We start from the raw sequence: 22,719 nt of genomic DNA, 5'->3' as shown, positions 1-22,719 counted from the left end.
ACGCCTTCGTCTGAGGGATGCGTGAGCCTTTTATCATTTCTGGTTCTCTCTTGCAGGCGTTTGCGTTGTTCCCGTGGAGGGCATTCCTGGAAGATGGTGGACCATTTCCAGTTAAAAGCAGCATTCCGGACACCCTAGAGTATGATATGCAGGTAGATCTCTCTTCCCACTTGTTAGAGAGAAAACCAAACACAGGCCACAGAGCAGGGCATCACAGGTTCATGGTCTAGCCAGTGGTCATTTATAAGATAGATGTGTGTTTAATGGTGATGCTATAACATGAGGCGAGTCATATTTTGTTATTATGGAGAAGCCCATGCCCTCAGCAGCTGCTGGCCTTCACTGTAAACTCAGCTGCAGTCTCCAGGGCAGTAATGACCGAGAGGGGCGGCCACTTATCTGGAGTCACCATCTAAGCCTCTTAGAGAAACTGCCCCTGGGACAGTGACCTGGGATGGGAACAGCTTAGGCAGGGGTGAAGAGGAAGTCCCTATAATTGTTCTGATGACGATGCTTTTTTTTTTTTTTTTAAGATTTATTTATTACTATACATAAGTACACTGTAGCTGTCTTCAGATGCGCCAGAAGAGGGCGTCAGATCTCATTACAGGATTATGGGTGGTTATGAGCCACCATGTGGTTGCTGGGATTTGAACTCAGGACCTTCGGAAAAGCAGCCGGTGCTCTTATCCACTGAGCCATCTCGCCAGCCCAATGATGCTTCTTTAAATTCTCTTCATTTATTTTGGGAAAAATATGTTTTCTCATGATCAAGTCAACATCTATCTGTCTATCTGTCTGTCTGTCTGTCTATCTATATATCTATATATGTGTGTATAAATTATATATACATATATATTAATATATAAATGTATTAAAACCAACACAAAAACTCAACTCTAACTTGGCTTCAGAATACGGAGTAGGGAGTTGGGGTGGGGCAAGGCTGGCAATACATTGTTGGATGTAATTGTAATCATTTTGTTAACATTTATGTATATTCAAAATCCTCCATAAGTAAAAAGATTTTTCTTTTAAACAGTAAAAGCAAGGGGGATCTAAAGGAAACTAAGATTATTCCATTCTCCGTTCATTGTATCTGTGTAAGGTTGGGAGGACTTGCCGCATACACAGGAAGGACTTTAATCTAGAACTGTTACTCTGATTTTTATGGATGTTTTTATTAATTGAGAGGGCAAGGGCTATAAACGTAGTTGCACTTAACATTTTTTTTCCTCAAAACCATGTATAAAGGATATGTAAGCCTCTTTAAAATGGGAAGGTATCTTTGTTTTTAGATGTGTCTTTGTGGACTAAGTGACCGTGACCGCAGAGTGGCCCATGGAGAGCTGGTGGGTGTGCAGATGCTAATGGAAGATGTACTTCTGGGCAGCTGTCACGTGACCAGGAAGGCCTCTACCGAATGGCAAGCTGCACTGGACGAGGCACAGGTATCCCTGCACATGGGCTACAGAGTTGCTGGTGCGGCACTGTACTGGAGAACCTTCTTATTTTCAGAGACAGACTGGAGGGCTGGCTTACCCATCTGTCCCAGGAGCAGGAGCTGGAAGCCGAGAGATAGCAAAATTGAAGTAGCAAGGCTTTCTACTCAGAACCTGCCCCTCTGACATACTTCCTCCAGCAAGGCCAGACCTCCTAAACCTCTTCCAACAATGCCACCCTCTATGGACACGTGTTTAAAATGCCTGAGCTATGGGAGATGCTTCTCATTCTAACTGTGATAGGGGCCCCAAAAACTAAGGAAGAGAAAAAGGGGTACCAATCTCCTGGGCTGGCTCGGGTCCTTGAGGGTTGTCCCATTCCTCAGCACTTCTGCAGCTGCCTCTCCTCTCCCCTAGAATTCTAACCACTAATAGTGTTACTGCCTGCCTAGTTAAATACCCAATCATAATGTCCGTAGGCATATATGGAAGACAAGCCAAAGATGTATAAAAGCCTCCACCCATTAGTGGTCCAGGTGTAGCCTTTGGATGAGGATCCCAGACACTGACACCGGCTCAGTAGGCTGTTTCCCAGTGTACCACCCTCTGAGCATCCCAAAACAAAATCACAATAGCCATTTGGCAGGGCTGGGATGCAGTCTTAAGAGTAGTTTCAATTTGCATTTCCCTGACAGCCAGCGATATCAAACGCCTTTAACTATATTTACTGACCATTTGTATTTCTTCTCGGGGAAGTCTTTGGCATTGCTAGCCTTGGCCTTTTTTTGACTGGGTTAGTTTTCTTAATTTGTTTGTTTTTCTTTTTATACTTTATTTTCTTTCTTGCGTATGTGTATGTGTGTATCTGTGTCTGTGTGTGTCCGTCTGTCTATCCTTTTGCTGCATCTGTGAAGGTGCCCACAGAGTTTAGAGGACAGTGTCACATCTCTTGCAGTTGGAGCCGCAGGTTGTTGTGAGCCACCCTATCTAGGTACTGGGAACCAAACTCGCTCAGGTCCTCTGTAGGCAGAGCAGCGTACCAACCATAAGCCGTCTCTCCATCCCCAGGACACTGCTTTAAAAGTGAGCTAGATCATGTCGCATCTGTCCTTAGAGCCCCTCAATGCTTTCAAATACTCAGGACAGAGCCCAAAGGCCTAATAGACTTTGCTCCCAGCCCTTCTCTCTCAGACTCTTTCCTTTACACACACACACACACACACACACACACACATATTCATGCATTTAGAATGACAGATGATCACCGATCTTCTAGAACAGGCAACTTAGGAGGAAACAGCTCAGCTCAGGTAAGGTCTATGCAACCAATCAGCTGGGCCCTCAGACACGTGCTCTGCCATTTGGCTATGTGAACAGACGGTCTCCTTGGCCTCTATCAGGTAAACACTTGTGAGGATAGGAAAAAGCAAAGCAAAACCACACTCCTATTCTGAAGAGAGAAGAGGCAGAGATTTCCCAATAGAGTTCCCTTAAGTTTCCTTGGCTAAAACTGATTCACGGGTCTATTTCAGGTCAGGCGGTAGGGGCAGGAAGGGTGTAGACATGTCATCTAAATTAATGCAGCTTAATTGGATGCTTCGCCCTGAGGGATCATTGGCAAAGTTAGGTGTGCATCAAATGGCACCAAGGTCAGGAAGCCTTCTAGGCCCCTGGGCTGTCAGTTGCTGCTCTCCAACCTTGTTCTGGGTGAGCTGCCCCCTGCCTTGCTTCACCCCTTACTTCCCCCTCCTACAAGCTTTTTTACAAAAGGATTTATTTGATTTTGTACACATGACCTTTGCCTATGTGTGTGCACGTGGACGTATGTGTGCCTGGTGCCCAGCGAGGCCAGGAGAGGACATCAGATTCCCTGGACCTGGAGTTACAGACAGCTATAAGCTGCTGTGTGGGTGCTGGGAGCTAATCCTGGTCCTTTGCAGGAGCAGGCAGTGTTCCTAACTTCTGAGTCTTCTCTCCAGCTCCCTCTGCATTATCCTTTATCCTGTCTACTAGCTCACTTTCTGTCCTTTAAAGTGTTTTGATATAAGGCGGAGAGATGGCTCAGTAGCTAAGAGCACAAGCTGCCCTTCTAGAGGACCCACGTCAGGAAGCTCACAACTGTCTGGAACTCGAGCTCTGTGCAGACCTCTGGCCTCCACAGACTCCTATGCATACTGCCCGCCACACTCACTTTGGTTTTTCAAGACAGGGTTTCTATGTTTAGCCCTAGCCATACTGGATTAGTGCATAAACTATTCAGTTAGGGAAAGCGTAGAACCCAGCCTGAAGTGCCACAGCTTCCGAATGGCCGGTCTAACTGCTCAGAAATTCAGTGACATGCACAGACTTTGAGCCTGTGTCTGAATTGGTGTGTGAATTTTTTTTTTAATTTTCCAAGTTTTCCTTTTAAATAAAGTTTATAAAAATAAAATGTGTAGACGTAGCTACCTTTAATACAAGATTAAGAAGTAAATCCGACTCAGTGCTTTTTACCTTAGTCGGTTTTACTTTGGGATGAGCTGCTGAGGATGGTAGATGCACGCAAGCTCATCTGCTAGCCCTTGGGATTTCATCCATTTAGACGTATTTAGCTATTTCTAGGGAGCAGGAGACACTCGAGTCTGCACTGCCTGTGAGTCAAGCCAGTGTCCATGGCAGCCTTGCTTCATGTACCCTGACCTTGGGGCCATGGTCTCCTAAATGCTAAGGGGAGAGATGGAGCCGGGCGTGGTGGCGCACACCTTTAATCCCAGCACTTGGGAGGCAGAGGCAGGCGGATTTCTGAGTTCAAGGCCAGCCTGGTCTACAAAGTGAGTTCCAGGACAGCCAGGGCTACACAGAGAAACCCTGTCTCTAAAAAAAAAAAACAAAAAAACAAAAAAAAAAGGGGGGGGGGATTGACCCGGAGCTCAGGGAGGCTCAAGTTTCCTCTAAGACAGTGGGGACCAATCATGCATTCTGCAGGCTGCCTGTTCTTGGCTTTGATTGTTCAGACTTCATTTGATAAAAGGGCTCTGAGGATTTAAAAAGGAAAGAGAAAAAGGCACCGGGAACTCCACGGGCTGATTGCCAAGAAGGCTGCACAGCTGAGGGGCTCCCCTGACTCTGTCTGACCAGCCCTTTCTCTGTCTGGCAGACACGCCTTCCTTTAGCTGAGTGAATCACGCGGATGTAGGGTCCAATTACACCAGGTTGCTCTTCCAGTTTCTGGTCGGGAAAGCTGAGTGTCTAAGGTTCTGAGTGCTCGAAGCCACAGGGTTACGTTACAGCTCCACCGTAGAATAGTGGGTAGGGAAGACTTCAGTCTCAAGTATGTTTAATATATCTTTCTTTCTTTTCTCTCTTTCTCTCTCTCTCTCTCTCTGTGTCTCTCTCTCTTATGTACACACACACACACACACACACACACACACACACACCATTTTAATGATTTGATTATTTTATTTTATGTGTTTGAGTATTTGTCTGCATGGTTGTATGTACCTAGTGCCCAGGGAAGTCATGCCCTGGAACTGGAGTTACAATGGTCTCATGAGCCGTCTTGTGGGTGCTGGGGACCAGAGCCAGGTCTTCTATGGGAGCAACACATGCTCTTGGCTGCTGAACTATCTACCCTCCCTTTATTTATTTTTTTTTTAAGATTTATTTCTATTTATATGGGGGGGGGGTGCCACCTCATGTTCAGGGGTGGTCAGTTATGGTGGTCAGGAGAGGGTGGTGGATCCACTGAGCTGGAGTTATAAGAAGTTGCCAGCCATCTGACAGGGGTGCTGGGAATTGAATCCAGGTCCTCAGGAAGAGCAACTTTCACTGCTGAGTTGTTTTTCTAGTACCAGCTACACACTTTCTCTATTTAATTCCTTGCCTCCTTCCCTATTTCCCCCCCCCCCCACCTTAAGCAAGATTCTGGTTTTTGGAAGGTAGAGATTCAAAGCCAAGTGTAGCGTCTCACACTTGTAATCCTAACACTTAGGAGATGGAAGATGGACCATCAAGGGTTCAAGGTTGTCCTTGGCAATGGAATTAGTTTGAGGCCAGCTACATCAGACCGTGTCTTCAAAAGCTATAAATAAAATATGAAGACCAATAGTTCAAATCGCACACAGGAAGCTGAGACAGCTCTTTCTACCCTGTCTGTTCAGCAAGGATATTCAGCTATTTGGTTTTGGTTTTGGTTTTGTTTTTTTGTTTTTTCCTACAAATGGTGCAGGCCAGAAAATAGCTTCTCCTGGATGTTATTTTGCATGAGCTACATATAAAAACTTATCCCATCTTGAGCCACAATTGATAAAGGATTTCTGTCATATTTTCAGCCAGACTGTTCCAAACTGCCAGGACTCTGCCCAAATCAATTGGAACATCACCCAAAGGCCTCTGCTTTGCCGGAGGACCCATGTGATGTAATGATGTCCCTGGCTCTGCTGAAATCCTTCCTCGTCTTGTGGAAGCGGCTGGAAGTGCTGAAGGAACACTGGGGCCGACTCAAGCTTCGAGGGCAGGACATCAACTCTGCCCCGCTGCACAGACAGTTCTCAGAGCTCTACGAGTGAGGAACTGCTGGGATGGAATTCCACATCAGTGGGTAGAGCCTAGGGTTCCAGGTCCTTCCCCTTTCACTGAGAGAGATGCCATTTTAGGACTCTGGTGACACCCAGCTCCACTGGACAAGTGACAGAAGCTTTCTCCACAACTGTGCTTTGAGGGAAAGCTATTCCCTGTTAGCTGTGGAAAGAGCTAGACTCCTCTGAATCGCCCTGTTTATCACGAATCCCCCAGAGTCTGTTGCTTGGAACTTACACTTACCAAGTGACTTGATACTGATTGTGAGCCTTTTAGCTCACAGGATGCCTACTCTACAGTTGGGGTCACCCCCAGCCCCACTGCTAAGCCTCAATGGTTGAGGCGTTACAGCCAGAGGGTGACATGGCACACATGACTTAAGGGCCTTACATCCAGGGTGGCATCTAGGAGGACTTAGCTGACAGGAAAGGCGTGGTACTCTTCCCATTTGCCTGTTCCAGCTGGGGCCCACTCCAGAGACCTCAACGACCTTGGCTTTGACACATTCAGAATTGTCTGTCCCGGAAGTTACTGAGGTCAGGTTCTCTGTTAACTACAAAATGAGAAGAGTTGCCAACAACTTGAAGCACAAAGACAAAAGTTATATGTACTCAACAGAAAAAGGCCTCAGGATTTAATATTGACCAAAGGAGTGGCGTTTTAATTGTTGGTGTGTCTATAAAGGGTTTGGATGACAGGAAACTGAAAATGACTGACAGAGAATCTAAATGAGAAGAAAATATGCTCATTTGCTGATTTCTGTCTCTTTTCTTTGATAGAGCTGAGATTCTCTACCCCAGCATGAAAGCTCTAGCCAGGCAGATGGGCAAAGAAGATGAATTTGAAGAACTTACACTAAGAAGCCAATCTATCCTTCCCCCAAAGGGAGCCTCAGAAATTGAAATAAAAACTCAGCAGGTACACAACTCTCTTCAGTTGGCCTGTGACACTGACCTATAAAACTGCAGTAAACACAAAAGGTCTTTTCTTCAAGGTGGGGTTGAGGAGGGGGATTCTTAAAGGTATATGGGGGAACTGCCCCTGAATTTCTCCATTCTGCAAGTCTAGAGTCTTCCTGTTTTCATTTTCCTCAAACTGATAGACACGCTACATTATAAGGAACACGACAGAACATATAACTAATAATGTCTTAAATACAGAATCCAACCTGTGCCCATCCACGGGGAAGCGAAATACTGAACATAGCATTTTGAAGAGGCTTTCCCCAGAAAAAGAAAGTATAGTTTCACACGGTCTTGGGTGTGCTGAATAATATTTGCTCGCCATTGCTCAGCTTGATCAGGGACCCAGGGCCTCTGGCTGTCCCAGCAGAGAAGTCACTGAATGATAGGAAAATGTCTGTGTTAGCGCCATATGAGCCTCGGGAGTCCAAGCACGTTGCTTATGCTCCTGAGCCTGTTCCTCTGGCCACCCCTGCCCCTCCCACAAGCATCATGGGTGGAGGGAGGCTTGTAGCTGTTGGAGCAGCATCTCTTGTTATGTGTCAGCTTTAAGTCTTCTCATGAGATCATCCTTGGTATGTAAATTGGCTTTCAGACTTATTAAAGTAACAGCTTATGAGATTCCTGGTATCATTTAGAGATCGCCAAAGGCATGAGGTCACTTGGGCCACGGAACACTTTGCGATATAGTAGATTATATTTTTGTTTTTGTTTTTGTTTTTTTGTTTTTTGAGACAGGGTTTCTCTGTGTAGCTCTGGCTGTCCTGGAACTCACTCTGTAGACCAGGCTGGCCTCAAACTCAGAAATCTGCCTGCCTCTGCTTCCCGAGTGCTGGGATTAAAGGCGTGCGCCACCATGCCCGGCTATAGTAGGCTATAGTAAGAAGGGTTATAATTTATTGATCAGGATGAGGGCCATGAAAAGAAAAGTTGGTCTGCAAAGAGATGTGTTGATCCTGGGGTAGAACTTATGGTTCCAGAAGGCATTCTTCCCAGAGAATGGAACTGAGGGGAGGGTGAACCCAAAGCCCCTGGACAGATAGGGCTCTTTGGGAGCGGAGTACTCACATGAATTGGAATGTGACTCTCAACCTATATATTCCAGCTTCAGAAACTTCTGGAGAGTTTAGAAATTCACATGATCCAAGAAGTATTGAGAAAAGTTAATAGAGAGATGACACTGTTTCTATCAGAAAAGTCCAAGGAGGAATCTGCCCTCCCAACAGGTAATGCATGTTTGTTCTATTACTTGGAAAGTAAACATTGTTTTTCAGAATGCAAACTGTCTGTGCTAGTGGGACAGGTAGTGTCCCATGCTACCCCCACAGGCCTGAAGGGCTCCCTGATCTTTCGGGGACTGATGCTCGGTTAGAGGCAGGGGCTCGGCTTCTCTAGAGAACAGAATTTCAGGGTGAGCCGTAACAGAAGTTTATCCTATTTAGAATGGAGATAACAAAGAGAGCATGGCTGTGGATCTCTGGGGGCGATTGTCACTGGTCAGAGTCTTGCAGTCACTATGTGCACTGCTCTCTGAACCACTGTCTTAAAGGGTTGACAACCCAAGCACGAGAAAAGGCTGGTTCCCGCAGGCTGTTGGGGTCATGGCTGCTAGGGTAAAGCCCTAGGTTCGAAGGTTGCAGGAAGGGAGATAAAATGTCTCCAACGATGAAGTAGTCTTGTTTTATGAGCTTCTCAGAAAACCTGGAAAAAGTGTAAGGCTACACTGGCAGGTCACATGGACTTAGTTCTCAAGCACGTTCATTCTGTTCTGACATTCTTCTCTATAGAGAAGGAATATTGTCCCTGTGTTCAGAACCTTCCCAGTACAGGTTGCCGATTGTGCTGACATTCTTTTTAAGTTTACGCTGGGATGCTGGGAGCTGAACTTGGGCCCTCTGAGAGAGGAGTAAGTGCTTTGAACCCCTGAGACGTCTCTCCCCAGCTCCTGAAATTCTCAATTCACGGCTGGTTGGAAGCTTCAAGCAGACTCTGGAGCGAGGGGTGCCCTTCCCTTCCTGTGCCCCTCTATCCCAACTCATGTATTACCCCTGGGTCCATACTCACCATAGACATGGCAGTGGCTTACACCTGTAATCCCCACACTGGGGAGCTGACGTACGACTGCCATGAGTTTGAGGCCAGTCTGAGTTTTACAATGAATTACAGGCTACTGCACGTGCACATATATGCACAATCATACACGCATTCACACACACACACACACACACATACACACACACACACACACACACACATACACACACACGGCAGTAAAATAAGGATTTCAGTGGTAGAGTGCATCCAGGGCACATACAGAGTAAATGCAGGACCCTTGTTTTAATTCCCAGCACTACAAAAGCAAGCAAATCATAGGAAAGAAACCCTTGACCTAGAGACAAATACTACTTATACTTAGTGTATTTCTTTCCGCTGAAAAGGCTTTGTGTGTGTTTGATGTTTGTTTGCAAAGTCTCACGATGTGGCCCGGGCTGGCCTCAAACCATTGTCCTGCTTCAGCTGGGAGATGCTTGGCTCAGGTTTTACCTCCTGGCCAAGATGTGGTTGGTATCTGGGTCTGGCAGCGACTGGGGCTCCCACATACTTGCTCTGAACTGTGAGTGGGATGGTGGGTGGAGCTGTGGATGGGGCTATGGGTGGAGCCATGGGTGTAGTTGAGGGTTTCCTAGGGCCCACCCCAAAGGGAATTAAGATTACAGCCAGAAGACACATAGCCAGCCGGGTAAGAGAGAGACTTTGGAAGTGAGGGGAAAGCTTTCTGTTTAGTGCTTGCATAGATGCTTTCTCCTGCATTTTTGAACAAGTTGGCCCTGAATTTTTATTGCAGCAGGTTCTGTGGATTATGAAGACCATCAAATATTTATTCATAATTCCTGGCAATCCTCCAGAAAGATCAGAACCTGTGAGTTAGGGCAGAACTGGAGCAAAACCAATTGGGTTTTCCTCTGAGAGGAGGCCATCTACGGCCACCAGCGTGTTGATTCTCACCTCATCCTCACCTAAGACAGTACCTGTTTTCCCTCCCGAGTCTATCGTTTTATTAGGACTCTCAAGTCACTGAGTTCCACAAACAGGGCTTCTGGAAAAAGACTGTGCCCTGTGTGAGCTGACCACGCCCCCAAGGGCACATCAGCTGCAGACGTCATCAGAGAATGGAGCGTGACAGAGCTCCAGTCCTGGAACACAAGACGCAAGATACAAAGCTTCCTTGTTTGGGCTGTGTCTGACATCCAGGTGGCTCTAGGCCTAGCAGGAAAGGCACAAGCCCTGAGCAGGTGCAGCCACCTAAGAGGTTCAGGCAGTCCTTCTCAGGACATCCTGGGGTGAGGTGGGGCCCCAGAGAGCAGGCAGGCTTGCATCCTTGCTTTGCGGGCTGAGTTCAGCTGGGCTTCCTGAGAGCCAGTGCAGTGGGAGGGAAGTGGAGAAACAGCGGGGAGTTATTCTGCCCTGTGGTCAAGCTGACATTGGTAAATCATGCTGGTTAGAGTGTATTGACCAGGTCTAGTTAGATCCCTGTTTGGATTCCATCCTTACAAGAATTTAAAACTATGTGCTTCTGGGAATATGACTCAGGGTGTTTGCCTAGCATGTGCCAGACCTGGATTCAATCCTCCACGTACCAGACACACACACACACACACACACACACATACACACACAAATAAACCCGGTACTGAGTGGTGCAGTGATTGCCACTGTTCCATTTACTTTGGTTTTGGCCTTTGGTCTGCGGGGCATGTCTTAGTCTGCAGGTCTGAATCAGCTGAGTTCCCTAATGCAAGCAAGCAGGTCCCCACTGTGTGCCAGGGTAGCTGTGAAGGAAGGTGCTACTTCAGTTCAGTCTGTGGAACTGGTACCACTGTAATTCCCAGGCATTAGAACCTTGCACTCTCTATCCACCCCACAGTTCATTGCAGCTGTCGTGGGCACAGCTTCTAAACAGAGGCAGCGGCTTCTTCAGAGAACAGCCGTTAATGTCAGCTTTGACACCGTGGCTCACCTGGCACTGGTGGCTTCTCAGTGGTGGTTAGGATTGGAGAGAGAAGTGGAGTAACCTTGTAGAGTTAGCAGAGGCGCCAGGCTTTTCCCTCAGGCGTTTTGCTTTCACTGTTGGCCACACCAGGATTCACCTGTGTTCCTGCCAAAGGGGAACTGGAGGGGTGGGGGGACAGAGCCGGCTTAGTCAGTAGAATGCTTGCCACATAAGTATGTAGGACCCGAGTTCAGAATCCCATGTAAAAAGCCAGGCATGACTGTAATCCAGCACTAGAAGTGTAGACAGGATGAGCCCTGGAACTCAGTGTGGGCAGCCTGCTCAGGGTCCGTGGCTCACAATATAAGGTAGAGAGTGAATATCAACCTCTGACCTCAGTACACACACACACACACCAAACCCTGGAAAACGTTTTCTCTGTCTCCTTTCCACTCTGTCTTTGTAACTTTATCTTTTTATTTATGGTCTCCGGCTAGTCAGGGAGCCTGTGAAGACACGGCATCCACACCTGGTCCTGGCACTGGCTCTTGATAGCTGCAGTTGCTCCCCGCCCTCCCCTGAGCTAGCAATGGCTTCAGACATCCTGGTTCAGCCTGGAGCTTTCTATGCCAGACACAGGCTCCCTGAATTCAGAGAGGCCTGTCACCTCTACCTTTGACACTTCGGCATTAAATTGATTTTTAAACTGATTTTCTAATTTTTACTTAACAATTATAAGGCCAACAGTCTCCAAAGTGGAATGCATATACATACATACTACTATGCATACATGTGCATGGATAGATGCATGCATGGATGGATGGATGCATGTATGCATGCATGGCTCATATTTGGGGGAAGGAAGCCAGCAGCCAGCAACCAGCAAAGTATGTGTTGGGTCTCAAACCTGGGACAAATGGCTGAGATGCCCATTAACATATCAGAGTGGATGCTGGCCACCCAGGTTCTCCCAGCATCCCCCAGTCCATACCTGTTACAGGGAATGGCTGGCAGACCCTGCCCTCTATGCTGGAGCCTCCAGCCCAGAGACTGGGCTGCCCTTCCTCCAGCCCTCCTTCCCTATAGAATCCAGCCCTCATGGCGGTGCTTTCTTGACTCCTAACCCATGGTTCTTCTCTGACCTGAGCCTAAGCCAGGAATCCCCAAGCACTGCCGATCTCAATTCTGCCCAGCTATAGGCTGCAGGCATCTTCATTTGCCAATCAGAAATAACTTAGGGGCAAGATCACATAGGGTCACTTGGGCCTATGTGAGGACTCTCTTGTCTCAGGGGCACCCAGGTCTTGGGGGCCCATACCTAGTATTACAATACATAGCAACAGAGCAAGCCTCAACCATCTATTCTTTGCTACAATAAATACACCTAGAAGTTGTTTTCCATACACTCTACAGTATACAGCTGCCAAACCATACAGACTATGGAACCGAGGGTGAGCCGCGGCACCATGTCATATTTACGGAGGAGTGATGAGCCAGCACTCCAGCCAGGCTGGAGTGGCCATGTGCAAAGTCCTGTACTCCACATGAGACTACTAGCAAATGTTTGTAGACTTGTGTATTTTAAATAAAATAAAATACAGATCACATCTATCCTTTGAAAACAGGCTCTACTTTGTTTTTTATTTAACTTTTATAATTATATATAACATGTATATATTTTATAATATTTTTGTTTACTTATTTAACTATTAGTCTTTTCCTTCCCAATACCATGGATTGAACCTCAGACTTCATGCATGTCAGGCAAGTGCTCTGCCACTGAACTACACCCCCAAACCCCAACAGCAGTACCTAAGATTTTCCTTTTGTTGAGACAGAATCTCACTATATAGCCCAAGCTGTCCTTGAACTTGCCCTTCCTAAGTCCCTGAGCACTAAAACTCAATATTGGATGACATTGTTGCAGTTTCAAATAACATATTGGGCAGCCTAAAGTGTTTTATGTCAAAATAAGTGCCTGAGTTACTTTTCTCTTCTGACCAAATGCCCGACAACTCAAGGAAAAGGGGGTTTCTTTTGCCTCACAAGTGGAGGCTGCAGTCCCTCATGGCGGGATGACCTGACAGCAGGGACATAGCACCTAGTCAGGGAGGGGAGACAGACAGACAGACAGAGACAGACAGACAGAGACAGACAGACAGAGATAGACAGAGACAGAGAGGCAGATGAAGATAGAATAGAGTCAGAGAGAGAGAGACAGAGATACAGAGACAGACAGACACAGAGAAACAGAGAGGCCCAGAGAGAGAGAGAGAGAAAGAGAGAGAGAGGGGAAGAGGAGGAGGAAGAGGAGGAGGAGAGAGAGAGAGAGAGAGAGAGAGAGAGAGAGAGAGAGAGAGAGAGAGAGAATATGACGCTGTGCTTCACTCTCCTTTTTAGTCGGTGTGTGGTCCCAGTCCATGGGATGCTGCCACCCAGTATTGCTGCCCACATTTAGAGTGTGTTTTCTCACCTCAGTGAACATAGTCTAGAGACTTCCTTATGAACATCCTCCTAGATTCTGTCAAGCTGTCAGTCTGTAGCAACCATCCTGGTACGTTGGAAAGTGTCCCCCTAATGGAGACCCTGAACCTTTACTGCACGGTTACTGCTTACCTTGTCCAGAAAATAATGCAGCTTGGGAAACTAGCACTGGGAGTAGGAGATTGAAGCATCGCAGGAGGACAGGCCAGCTCGCTCACCGGGCCTTTCAAGCTTCCCACTCTTGGGGCCCCTGGCTGTGGGGGAGGGGAACACCTCTGCCCAGCAGCTTTGAGTCTTCAGGTTTCGCTTCCTTCTTGGGTTCCGACCCAGGGACCACTGAGATCCAGAGAAACAGTGGGGGAAGTACAGTGCTTCAAGCTAAGAGTTTCAGGGAGAGGAAGAAAGAGAAGTGATCTGGCCAGCTAGAAACCAAGCTCTCCTTTAGTCAAAGGGCACTCGATAGAGAAAAAGGTTGTAATGTGACCGCAGGGCCACTGCCTCCTGCCTCCCACCCCATCATCTGTAAAACTGTGGCTCCAGGATGGGGAGACAACTGAGTGGGTGAAGTGCTTGCCACACAAATGGGAATCTCCAAAACCATGGAAAGCTGGATGCTGGGGCAGGAATCCTAGCATGTCCCCACAAAGATGGGGGTGAATCCAAAGGTTAGCCTGGGCTAAAAATCAAGCAAAGATCCTGGTTCAAACCCAAGGCAAGGCAAGGGCCAGCACCTGAGGCTATCCTCTGACCGCTCCTCTGACCTGCATTCACACACACACACACACACACACACACACACACACACACACACACACACTCACAGTGTGCACATTACATGCACACATATATGCACACAAGCACACATACACAAAGACAGAGATACAGACACACAAGCATACACACGTACTGTGTACTTTATATACACACATATGTGCACAAAAGTACAAATATACAGAGAGAGAGAGAGAGAGAGAGAGAGAGAGAGAGAGAGAGAGAGAGAGAGAGAGAGAGAGAGCATACCCCCTCCTGATGCTTCTGCCTGTTGAAGGGGCCATGGCCACACATGCACTGAGAACAGATGTAGAGGTGGACTCCTCTTTGCCAGGAATTTCTTGGTTGACTTCCTCTCTCCCTGGCTCCAGCCAGTAAGTCCAGCTGTGTATCTTAATTTGAACTCATGTGCAAGGAGAGAGAGAGCTGAGAAGTCTTCCAGGAAAAGGTTTCTCCTTAGCTGGAGCCAGAAATAACCCCAGACTGGTCCCAAGCTAGAAGCATGTGTCAGACTCAGCACCTCGGTGAGCCTCTGCCCACAGCACAGCAAAGGCAGCCACGCTCGCGTCTGAAATGGTTTCCATGACAATTATGAGCTCTGTCTGTTTCATCAAAGCTTAGTCTTATTAAAACCCGAAGCATCTTGTGAACTTTGATTTATAGGTCTATTAGGCAAAGTAGCCATCTATAGAAGAAATGTGGAATCCCATTTTCAGAATCAAGACTTCTGGTCCAATAGCAGTCTAGAAACCCTAGAGGTGCAGCCATTTCTGAACAGTGGTAATGGACACTTGTTCTTGTGTGCTGGTTATCCCATCAGTATTGGAGTATGTGGCAGACACTCTCATCTAAGGGGAAGGAGAAGCCACAACAGGCAGGGAACTCGCTGGTGCGCTCGACAGAAGAGGGGCGGTGGGTTTGTCTTCTCCCACATACCCACAGCTTCTCCCTGAGATTCCTTAGGACCAGGATAGATGGCTTATGTTTTATTTTAAATGTGTGTGCATATATATGCATGTGGTGTGGGTGCACATGCATGTGGAGGTCAGGGAACAACTTTAAGTGTTGTTCTTCAGAAATCATCCACCTGTTTGTTGAAATGGTCCCTCACTTCCTGGAGCTCACCAACTGGGTAAGCTCACTGGTCAGTGAGCCCAGGGGGTCTGCTTGTCTTGGTCTCCCCAGCAATGGGCTTACAGATCTGTTACCACACCCAACCGACCTTTATAGGTGTGCTCTAAGTATAGAACTCAGGTCCTTTGCTTGCAAGGCAAACACTTCACCCCAGTACCATCTCTCCAGCTCCTCCCAGCTGGAATTAGAAGCAGAGAAATGTATGTGGTCAGATGTTGGATATCTTTAGAAGCAGCAGTGATAGATCAGATATAATGTAGAATGTGAGAAAAAGAACAGTCATTGTGACCCCGGGGGTTTGGAATAATTGGAAAGATGCAAGATCTATCTTTGACATGGGGCAAACTGTAGATGGAACTATTTAGGGAGGAGACACTGACATTATTGTGCATAAATTAAGTTTCATGTGATCTTTAAAATAAAAAGATGTTCATCTAAACTTGAGATGATGATGATCATCATCATCATCATCAACTTCGAGAGGATGAGACAGTAAAGTGAATGCATAAATGCACAGAAGTGAGTTCTTGGCAGAGGCTGAGTCCTGGGGCACAGGGAGTGTGAGAAGAAGGGAGCCACAAGAGGGAAGCGTCCCCAACAGGGGAGGTTATGAATCGGGTAAGTGAGTCAGGCCACTGGCTTTGGAGGAAGTTGTGGGTATTTAAAACAAAACCAGTTTCCCCAAACTTGTAGAAGTGCAAACCAGGAAAGTGGACTTGAGAGACGGCTTTGCTTTCTGGGGATGTTGCCATGAGAGGGTGCAAAGCAATGAGGTGATTGATGGATGTGAGAGGAGAATCAGGAAGAGGAGCTTTATAAAACAGGGGAAATGCTGCACTGCTGTGAGCAGTCCAGGGACGGGTAGATGAGGACAGGGCAGAAAGAAGGGGGAATTCCTGCTGCCGCTGCTCTAAGTCGGCTCCTCTTTGATATACACGGTTCTATACCTTGCCATTCCCACTTAGTACCTCCACCATGGTGGCATTTGATCAATACCATTTGTCTTAGTTAGGGTTTCTGATGCTGTGAAGAGGCACCATGACCAAGGCAACTCTTATAAAGGATAACATTTCATTGGGGCTGGCTTACAGGTTCAGTCCATTATCACCATGGTGGGAAGCATGGCAGCATGCAGGCAGCCATGGTGCTGGAGAAGGAGCTGAGAGTTCTACATCTTGATCTGAAGGCAGTCAGGAGAAGGCTCCTCTGCAGGCAGCCAGGTGGAGGCTCTCTCCCTTTTTCCCTGGGTGGAACTTAAGCATAGAACCTCAAAGCCCACCTCCACAGTGACACACTTCCTCTAACAAGGCCACACCTCCTAACAGTGCCACTTTCCATAGGCCAAGCATATTCAAACTACCACACCATCAAACTTTTCCATCAATATTAGAAGAGTTTCTTCCTGTGAACAGTTGCATACTACTCCATTGGAAGGGTGGCCATAATTGAAAATGATCCCAGATGACGGACAGCTACGTTTCCTACAGCTTCTGCCACAGGAAATAACATTGCTCTGAATAAGGTCACGTGTACATCAGCCATGGTGCTCTTTGCTTAGTTCTGAGGCTGTGTTAGACTGAAATGATCACAGATACAGGCTACTGATGAGGATGCCAGGGGAGGTCCAGGGAAGGTCAAGGGCAGCGTGCCATTTCCTTCAGGGTTTTCTCCACAGTAACGGTATCATTCACTGGCTTTCAGGAGGCCATCCCCAAAGTCTTTGTTAAGAACTTTGCAAGAGATCTTCCTTCAATCCTGTTCCAGAGGGTTCTGTGTCCTGACTGCCCTCCCACCCCACCCCCACCCCAACTTTCCTCACGGGAGTTTCACAGTGAAAGACTCGTTGTGCATCCTTTGGGAGCTATGGAGTCTCCTCACCCTTAGTGGCAGTCTGTGTTTTATGATGTCACACTGATCTGTTTTTATTTTTCCTAGATCTTTGGAAACACCAAGTCATGAAAGAAAACTTTTCAGTTCTGAGACCCCAGATAGTTGAGAGATTTATACGGAGACTGATGGAGAATTCCCAAGACGATGGTCCTGAGGTAGGCATTCAAAATGAAGGCTGTGGTTCCCTTTGGACAGAAACGCAGGGAGGAAGGCCGCCATTTAACACTCTCCCGGGTGATCCCTTACTCTCCCTAAGGAGATGACTCCCGAGGCTGAACCCCAAAGACCACTGCACATACCATTTTAGTATGAAAAAGCCCAATGTCTGTCCATTTTGGAGTAATCAGGAGATGAACATTGGCTAGTCAAAAAATGTGCTCAAATGCTTAAAGACAAACTTGAAACTTTTGAATGGGTTAATTATTTTTAAAGTAACATTTCCTGTTGTTGATTTGCTAGTATAAAAAAGTTAAAGAGAGAAAAACAAAAAAGGCCTATGATACTCCTAACTAGGAAATATTTTTTTAAGTGTACAGTTTGAGGGGCAAAGCCAGTGACAGGCCAAGAACACCAAAGGGTAGCATTTTGTCCACCCCCCCCCCATTTCCTCCACAACAGAAGTAGCACCAATAATTTTACATTTGGGTATATCAGAAAAGATATCTGAACTCTTTAACACCCTAAAATGTAGTGTTTAACAGTATTTACCCTTTGCAGGAAGCAGTTGCTAAAACTGAAAGAATCCATTTTGATTGACTCATGCCTGAGAAGGTGGCATGAAGAAGCAAACATGCGTGCTTGGACACCAGTCTCAGGGTCATTAATAAGTGCTTAACAGACAAATCATCTCCATGCAACTATTACAAAATAAAGAAAATCTGTCCTGCTAGGCACGGTGGACACACCTGGAATCCTAGCACTCGGGAGGCTGATGCAGGGAGACTAAAAGTTCCAGGCCAGGGGGCCAGTTAGATGCATCAGTGAGTAAAGGGGCTTGCTGCTAAGCGTGAATGACCTGAGTTCCATCTGTGGGACCCACGGTGAAAGTGGACAACCAACTCATGAACATTGCTCCATCTAACCCACACACAAACACCATGGCATGCTCACATGCATATGCAAACACATACACACACACACACACACACACAGACACACACACACACACAGACACACACACACACACAGACACACACACACACACAGACATACAAAGACACACACAGACACAGACATACACAGTCACACACAGACACACACACAGAGACACACAGACATACATACAGATACACATACACACACAGACACACACAGACACACAAAGACACAGACATACACAGACACACACAGTCACACACAGACACAGACATACACAGACATACACAGACACACACAGACACACACAGATACACATACACACACACACACACATAATGGAAAGGGAGGAAAAAGAGTTCCACCCCAGGGACCAGTGAGATGGTTGAGTAAGTAAAGGGGCTTGCTACCAAGATTGGTGACCTGAGTTTGATCCCCAGAACCCACACAGTGGAGGGAGAAAACAGACTCCAGCAGGTTGCCCTCTGACCTCCACATACAACCTTACACACACTTGTCAGCTAGTTCGAGGAAAGGAGACAAGAACTCCAAACCAGCCTGGACTACACAGCAAGACTCTATTTCAAAAACTTAGTAAATAAAGAAATGAATTTTAAAACTTAGAAAAAAAAATCTGTTTTGGAAAAATGTGCTTTTGGGTGGATATTGTTTTCTTCAGGTTTTTTTTTAAGTTTTTGGAAATGTTCCCATAATTTTTACACTAAACATTTTAACCCTTAATTATGAGGTAGAGGATTCTCAAGTGTGGTTGGAGATCTGTTTCCTCCAGACATAGACATATTCATATACTCACTTGGCGTTCAGTTACACTGAAGCATCATTGTGTGTGCTGATGAGAGGCCCCATCTCCCAGGGGCAGGGAGCCTTAAATCAAAACCCACTGTGGCTCGCTTTAAAGGCTGGAGCCTACTCAGGAGTGAAGAGTGCTTGCTGCTCTCCCTGTAGGCCCAGGATGAGTTCCTAGCCCCTACACTGGGCAGCTTACAAATACGTTTGCTTTCAGTGGTGTACGTGAACCCGTGCAGGCATACACACATGTATGCATAAATAAAACCAGTGTATTAATCCTTAAAAACAAAAAAGGAAGGGCGTTCTGACACATGGCGCCACATGATAACCATGAGGACGCCTGCAGAGTAAAACGAGTGTAAGGATTCTGAACTTGATATTTCTCGGGTTCCTTGAAGACTCTCAGAGAAAAAAGGTGGGATGGTGGTTTCCATGGGTGGGGGGACAGAGGGGCAAAGTTAGTATCCAGTGGTGGGGGGGACAGAGGGGCAAAGTTAGTATCCAGTGGTGGGGGGACAGAGGGGCAAGTTAGTATCCAGTGGTGGGGGGACAGAGGGGCAAGTTAGTATCCAGTGGTGGGGGGACAGAGGGGCAAGTTAGTATCCAGTGGTGGGGGGACAGAGGGGCAAGTTAGTATCCAGTGGTGGGGGGACAGAGGGGCAAAGTTAGTATCCAGTGGTGGGGGGACAGAGGGGCAAAGTTAGTATCCAGTGGGTACTGGTTTTACTTTGTGAGATGGAGAGAGATTTGTCATGTGGTTATCATGCTGCTAGTGTTCCGTATGTGATGTGTGTGTGTGTGTGTGTGTGTGTGTGTGTGTGTGTGTATACACACACACATATATACATCTGTATGTATGTATGAATCCCTGCTCATGTATATGTGTGTGTGTGTGTGTGTGATGCTCATATATATGAGCATCACACACACCACACACACACACACACACACACACACACACACAGGAGCTGCACCCTGTTGCTCCGCCCATCACTGAAGATAAGCGAGGATAAGGATCTTTGATTTTTGGCAGGGGACAGAATGTTGTTTTCACTTTGAGGCCTCCAACTCTGCCATCCTCCTGCTTCCATTTCCCAGCTGCTAGGTCATAGGCGTGTGTCACCACACCCAGCTAAGGAGAACATCTTGTAGGAAGGAAATGTAGGATTCACAGGTGGGGCAAATCTCTATCAGGAGTATCTGCAGCTCAGGAAGTGCTTGGAGACCTTGGTGACCGCTTGCTCGCTCGGCTCCTCCAAGCCTGGCAGGACACCAGCCTCTTCTCACTGCAGGAACCAAGAGCTTACTCACAACCAAACTGCCCCAGCCCCGGGCAGCTTGGGTTTGCTCAGCTGTTACTCAGTGGTATTTGGTCTTCCCCTGACTGTGAGCCTCCCATATCCCGGTCCCATTGGAGCCATTGCTATGGAGGATGGAGTCTTCACGGTTCAGCAGTGGGCTTGGTCAGGAATACAAATCTCAGTGGGTGCCCTGTGGGGCGGTGGGCTGCACACCTGTGAGAAGGTATGGACCCACACCAGAGCATGCAGACTGGGAAGCAGTGCTTTCCTGAGCCCCTTTACGGTTTATTCCATGCACGGTGGGCTGGGCAGTGACATGGGGTCCTCAGCCTCCCTGCCATCCCCTGTACAAGCCACCGCTGTTCCCTTCTGCTGTTCAGTAGGTGCACACTTTGCAGTCCTGGCCAGTCTCCTTTAAGTCCTAGGTTGCATGCTCAGCTCACGGCAACCTTGCCCTCCTTGTTTTTCTTGGATCACTGCCTGGAAGTGTGCTGGGTTGGGCAGCTGCAGTGACTGACGCCATTGGCTGTCCTCCGAAGCTCACATGTTGTCCTCGGACACCGTACTGTCCCACCATCTGTCTTCTTGGTCAGTTTGGGCCATTCTTTAACCTCTTGATGCTCTGAGCTCTAAGCAGCCTTGTTTAAGTCATTAGTAGCTGTGAAGTCAGGACAGATCCCAAGTCGCCAAGCTGCCACACGACCTTCCAGGCTGTGCAGCTGCCGCAGACATGGGCCTGGAGCACATAGTTATTCTGCCAGGCAGCCATGCTCTTCCAGCCGCTTCTCCGAGCACCCTGCTGCAAGCCAGGGCTGCTGTCTGCTCTATTTCCTGAGAAAATCAGGTCAACCTGGCAGTCTTTCTTTAAAAATTCATGTCGGTATCTAGTCTCTACGCAGTTTTTAGAAAACCAGTCTCCATCCATCACTGGTGCTAATATTTTCCCTTTGAGACAGAGCTGGAGTCTATTAAAAAGAAAGTTTAAAAAAAAATTCATGTATCTATTTATGGGTAGAGGGCACACGAAGGCCTGATAGAGGTGTTGTTGGGGCCACATCTTGAAACACAAGGAGGAGCTGGCAACATGAGGAGGGCAGGGGAGGAAGGCACAGCAGAGCGTGGGTAGGGAGTGGGGTGGGGGAGGGGCATGCTGGAGCAAGGCTTAGAGCTAGGTGCTGAGTGTCCCTGTGTGCAGCCCTTGGGTGCCTGTCTCAGAGTAAACAGGCGCGCACCAACAGAACTGGTGTTTTAGAAACCTCCAAAATACTTTGTGACTGATATAAAACAAATGCTGTCAGTGTGGTGGTCCACGCCTATAAAACCACGGGACACATAATAAGCCCTGGCACCCGTCAAGCCTCACCCAAGACTGGCTCTCATGAACAATCAGTGCCCAGAGCCATCTTCTGCTCCCCCAGCCAACACCGTTAGTGTAGTCAGGCTCAGGTGTAAGTGCTGCCACGGAGCAGTCCTGAGGAAGGCAGTGGTCCTTACTGGGAAAATCTGGACCAGTGGAGGGGGAAGTGGAAGGGTGAAACCTGGTCGAGCTACCTCTTTACACAGGTGGGAGGGACCTCTGCCGTGACCCTGAAAGGGAGCTGTGCAGGTAAGCGACTGTGGGAGCGCCAGCAGAAAGCCAAGGGTCGGTCGAGGGTGGAACATATGCTCTACAGGAGGCTTCCTATGCTTCGTATGCTCAGGATGTTTGAGGGCAGTGTGTAAAGGAGACCTGAAACCTTTCTTCCTCACCTGCCAGCCACGGCGCCCACCGTGGGACCCATCTCAGACACGCCACGCCACGCCCCTGCTCACGAGAGAATACCTCTTCCTCCACCCGGTGCTTGAGCTGAGAGCTCCTGGCTCCTGGAGTGGATATTTCTGCCCAACTGCTCTTGCCCCTGTGGAGCCTCCTGGGAGAAGGAAGCAGCGAAACTTCTCCAGCTCCTCTGGGGAGGTGCTTAAGGGTAGAGCTCTGGCAACCTCCCCCGAGGCAAAGGGCCACGTCTTCAGGGGCCCTGGTGGCAGGAAGTTAACGTAAGAGGTGATTGCTAGATTGTCAGTGGAGGCCTTGTTGACTTGTGCTCACTCCAGGGAAGATCGCCTGGCCAGTAAAGGATGAGTCACTGGGGAGGGCTTCCAGCGTGGCCTGAGGTGAGGTCACTGGCCACACCCTCACTCATCACCCTGGCTATGACTTCTCATGGCTTGAGGCTTTCAAGAGAGTCAAACTAGAAAATTCCCTTTGCTAGTACTAAGCCCTTTCCAAAAAGAGCTTCTGC

General features: G+C 47.7%; 1 protein-coding gene and 1 long non-coding RNA gene across 2 annotated transcripts in view; one reads left to right on the top strand and one right to left on the bottom strand.

Annotated features, from left to right (window-relative positions):
- The window catches only part of LOC110326726, a 197,547-nt gene that overhangs the window by 146,569 nt on the left and 28,259 nt on the right, over positions 1–22,719 (top strand). Inside the window, exons 32-37 of the mRNA XM_029542536.1 lie at positions 57–152; positions 1,299–1,451; positions 5,756–5,988; positions 6,782–6,920; positions 8,070–8,190; positions 17,280–17,389. Coding sequence (XP_029398396.1) covers positions 57–152; positions 1,299–1,451; positions 5,756–5,988; positions 6,782–6,920; positions 8,070–8,190; positions 17,280–17,389 — 852 coding nt within the window. The remainder of the gene's footprint in view (positions 1–56; positions 153–1,298; positions 1,452–5,755; positions 5,989–6,781; positions 6,921–8,069; positions 8,191–17,279; positions 17,390–22,719) is intronic.
- On the bottom strand, positions 10,674–19,228 carry LOC115064695. The gene is made up of 4 exons (XR_003844511.1): positions 19,144–19,228; positions 11,423–11,599; positions 10,883–11,134; positions 10,674–10,794 (listed from the first exon to the last, which is right to left on the bottom strand). It is a non-coding gene; the product is annotated as an uncharacterized LOC115064695 (long non-coding RNA).

The sequence above is a fragment of the Mus pahari genome, chromosome 9, assembly GCF_900095145.1.
Source record: "Mus pahari chromosome 9, PAHARI_EIJ_v1.1, whole genome shotgun sequence".
NCBI classification, from domain to species: domain Eukaryota; kingdom Metazoa; phylum Chordata; class Mammalia; order Rodentia; family Muridae; genus Mus; species Mus pahari.
The sequence above is the reverse complement of the archived record's forward strand: the minus strand, read 5'-3'. Positions and strand labels throughout refer to the sequence as shown.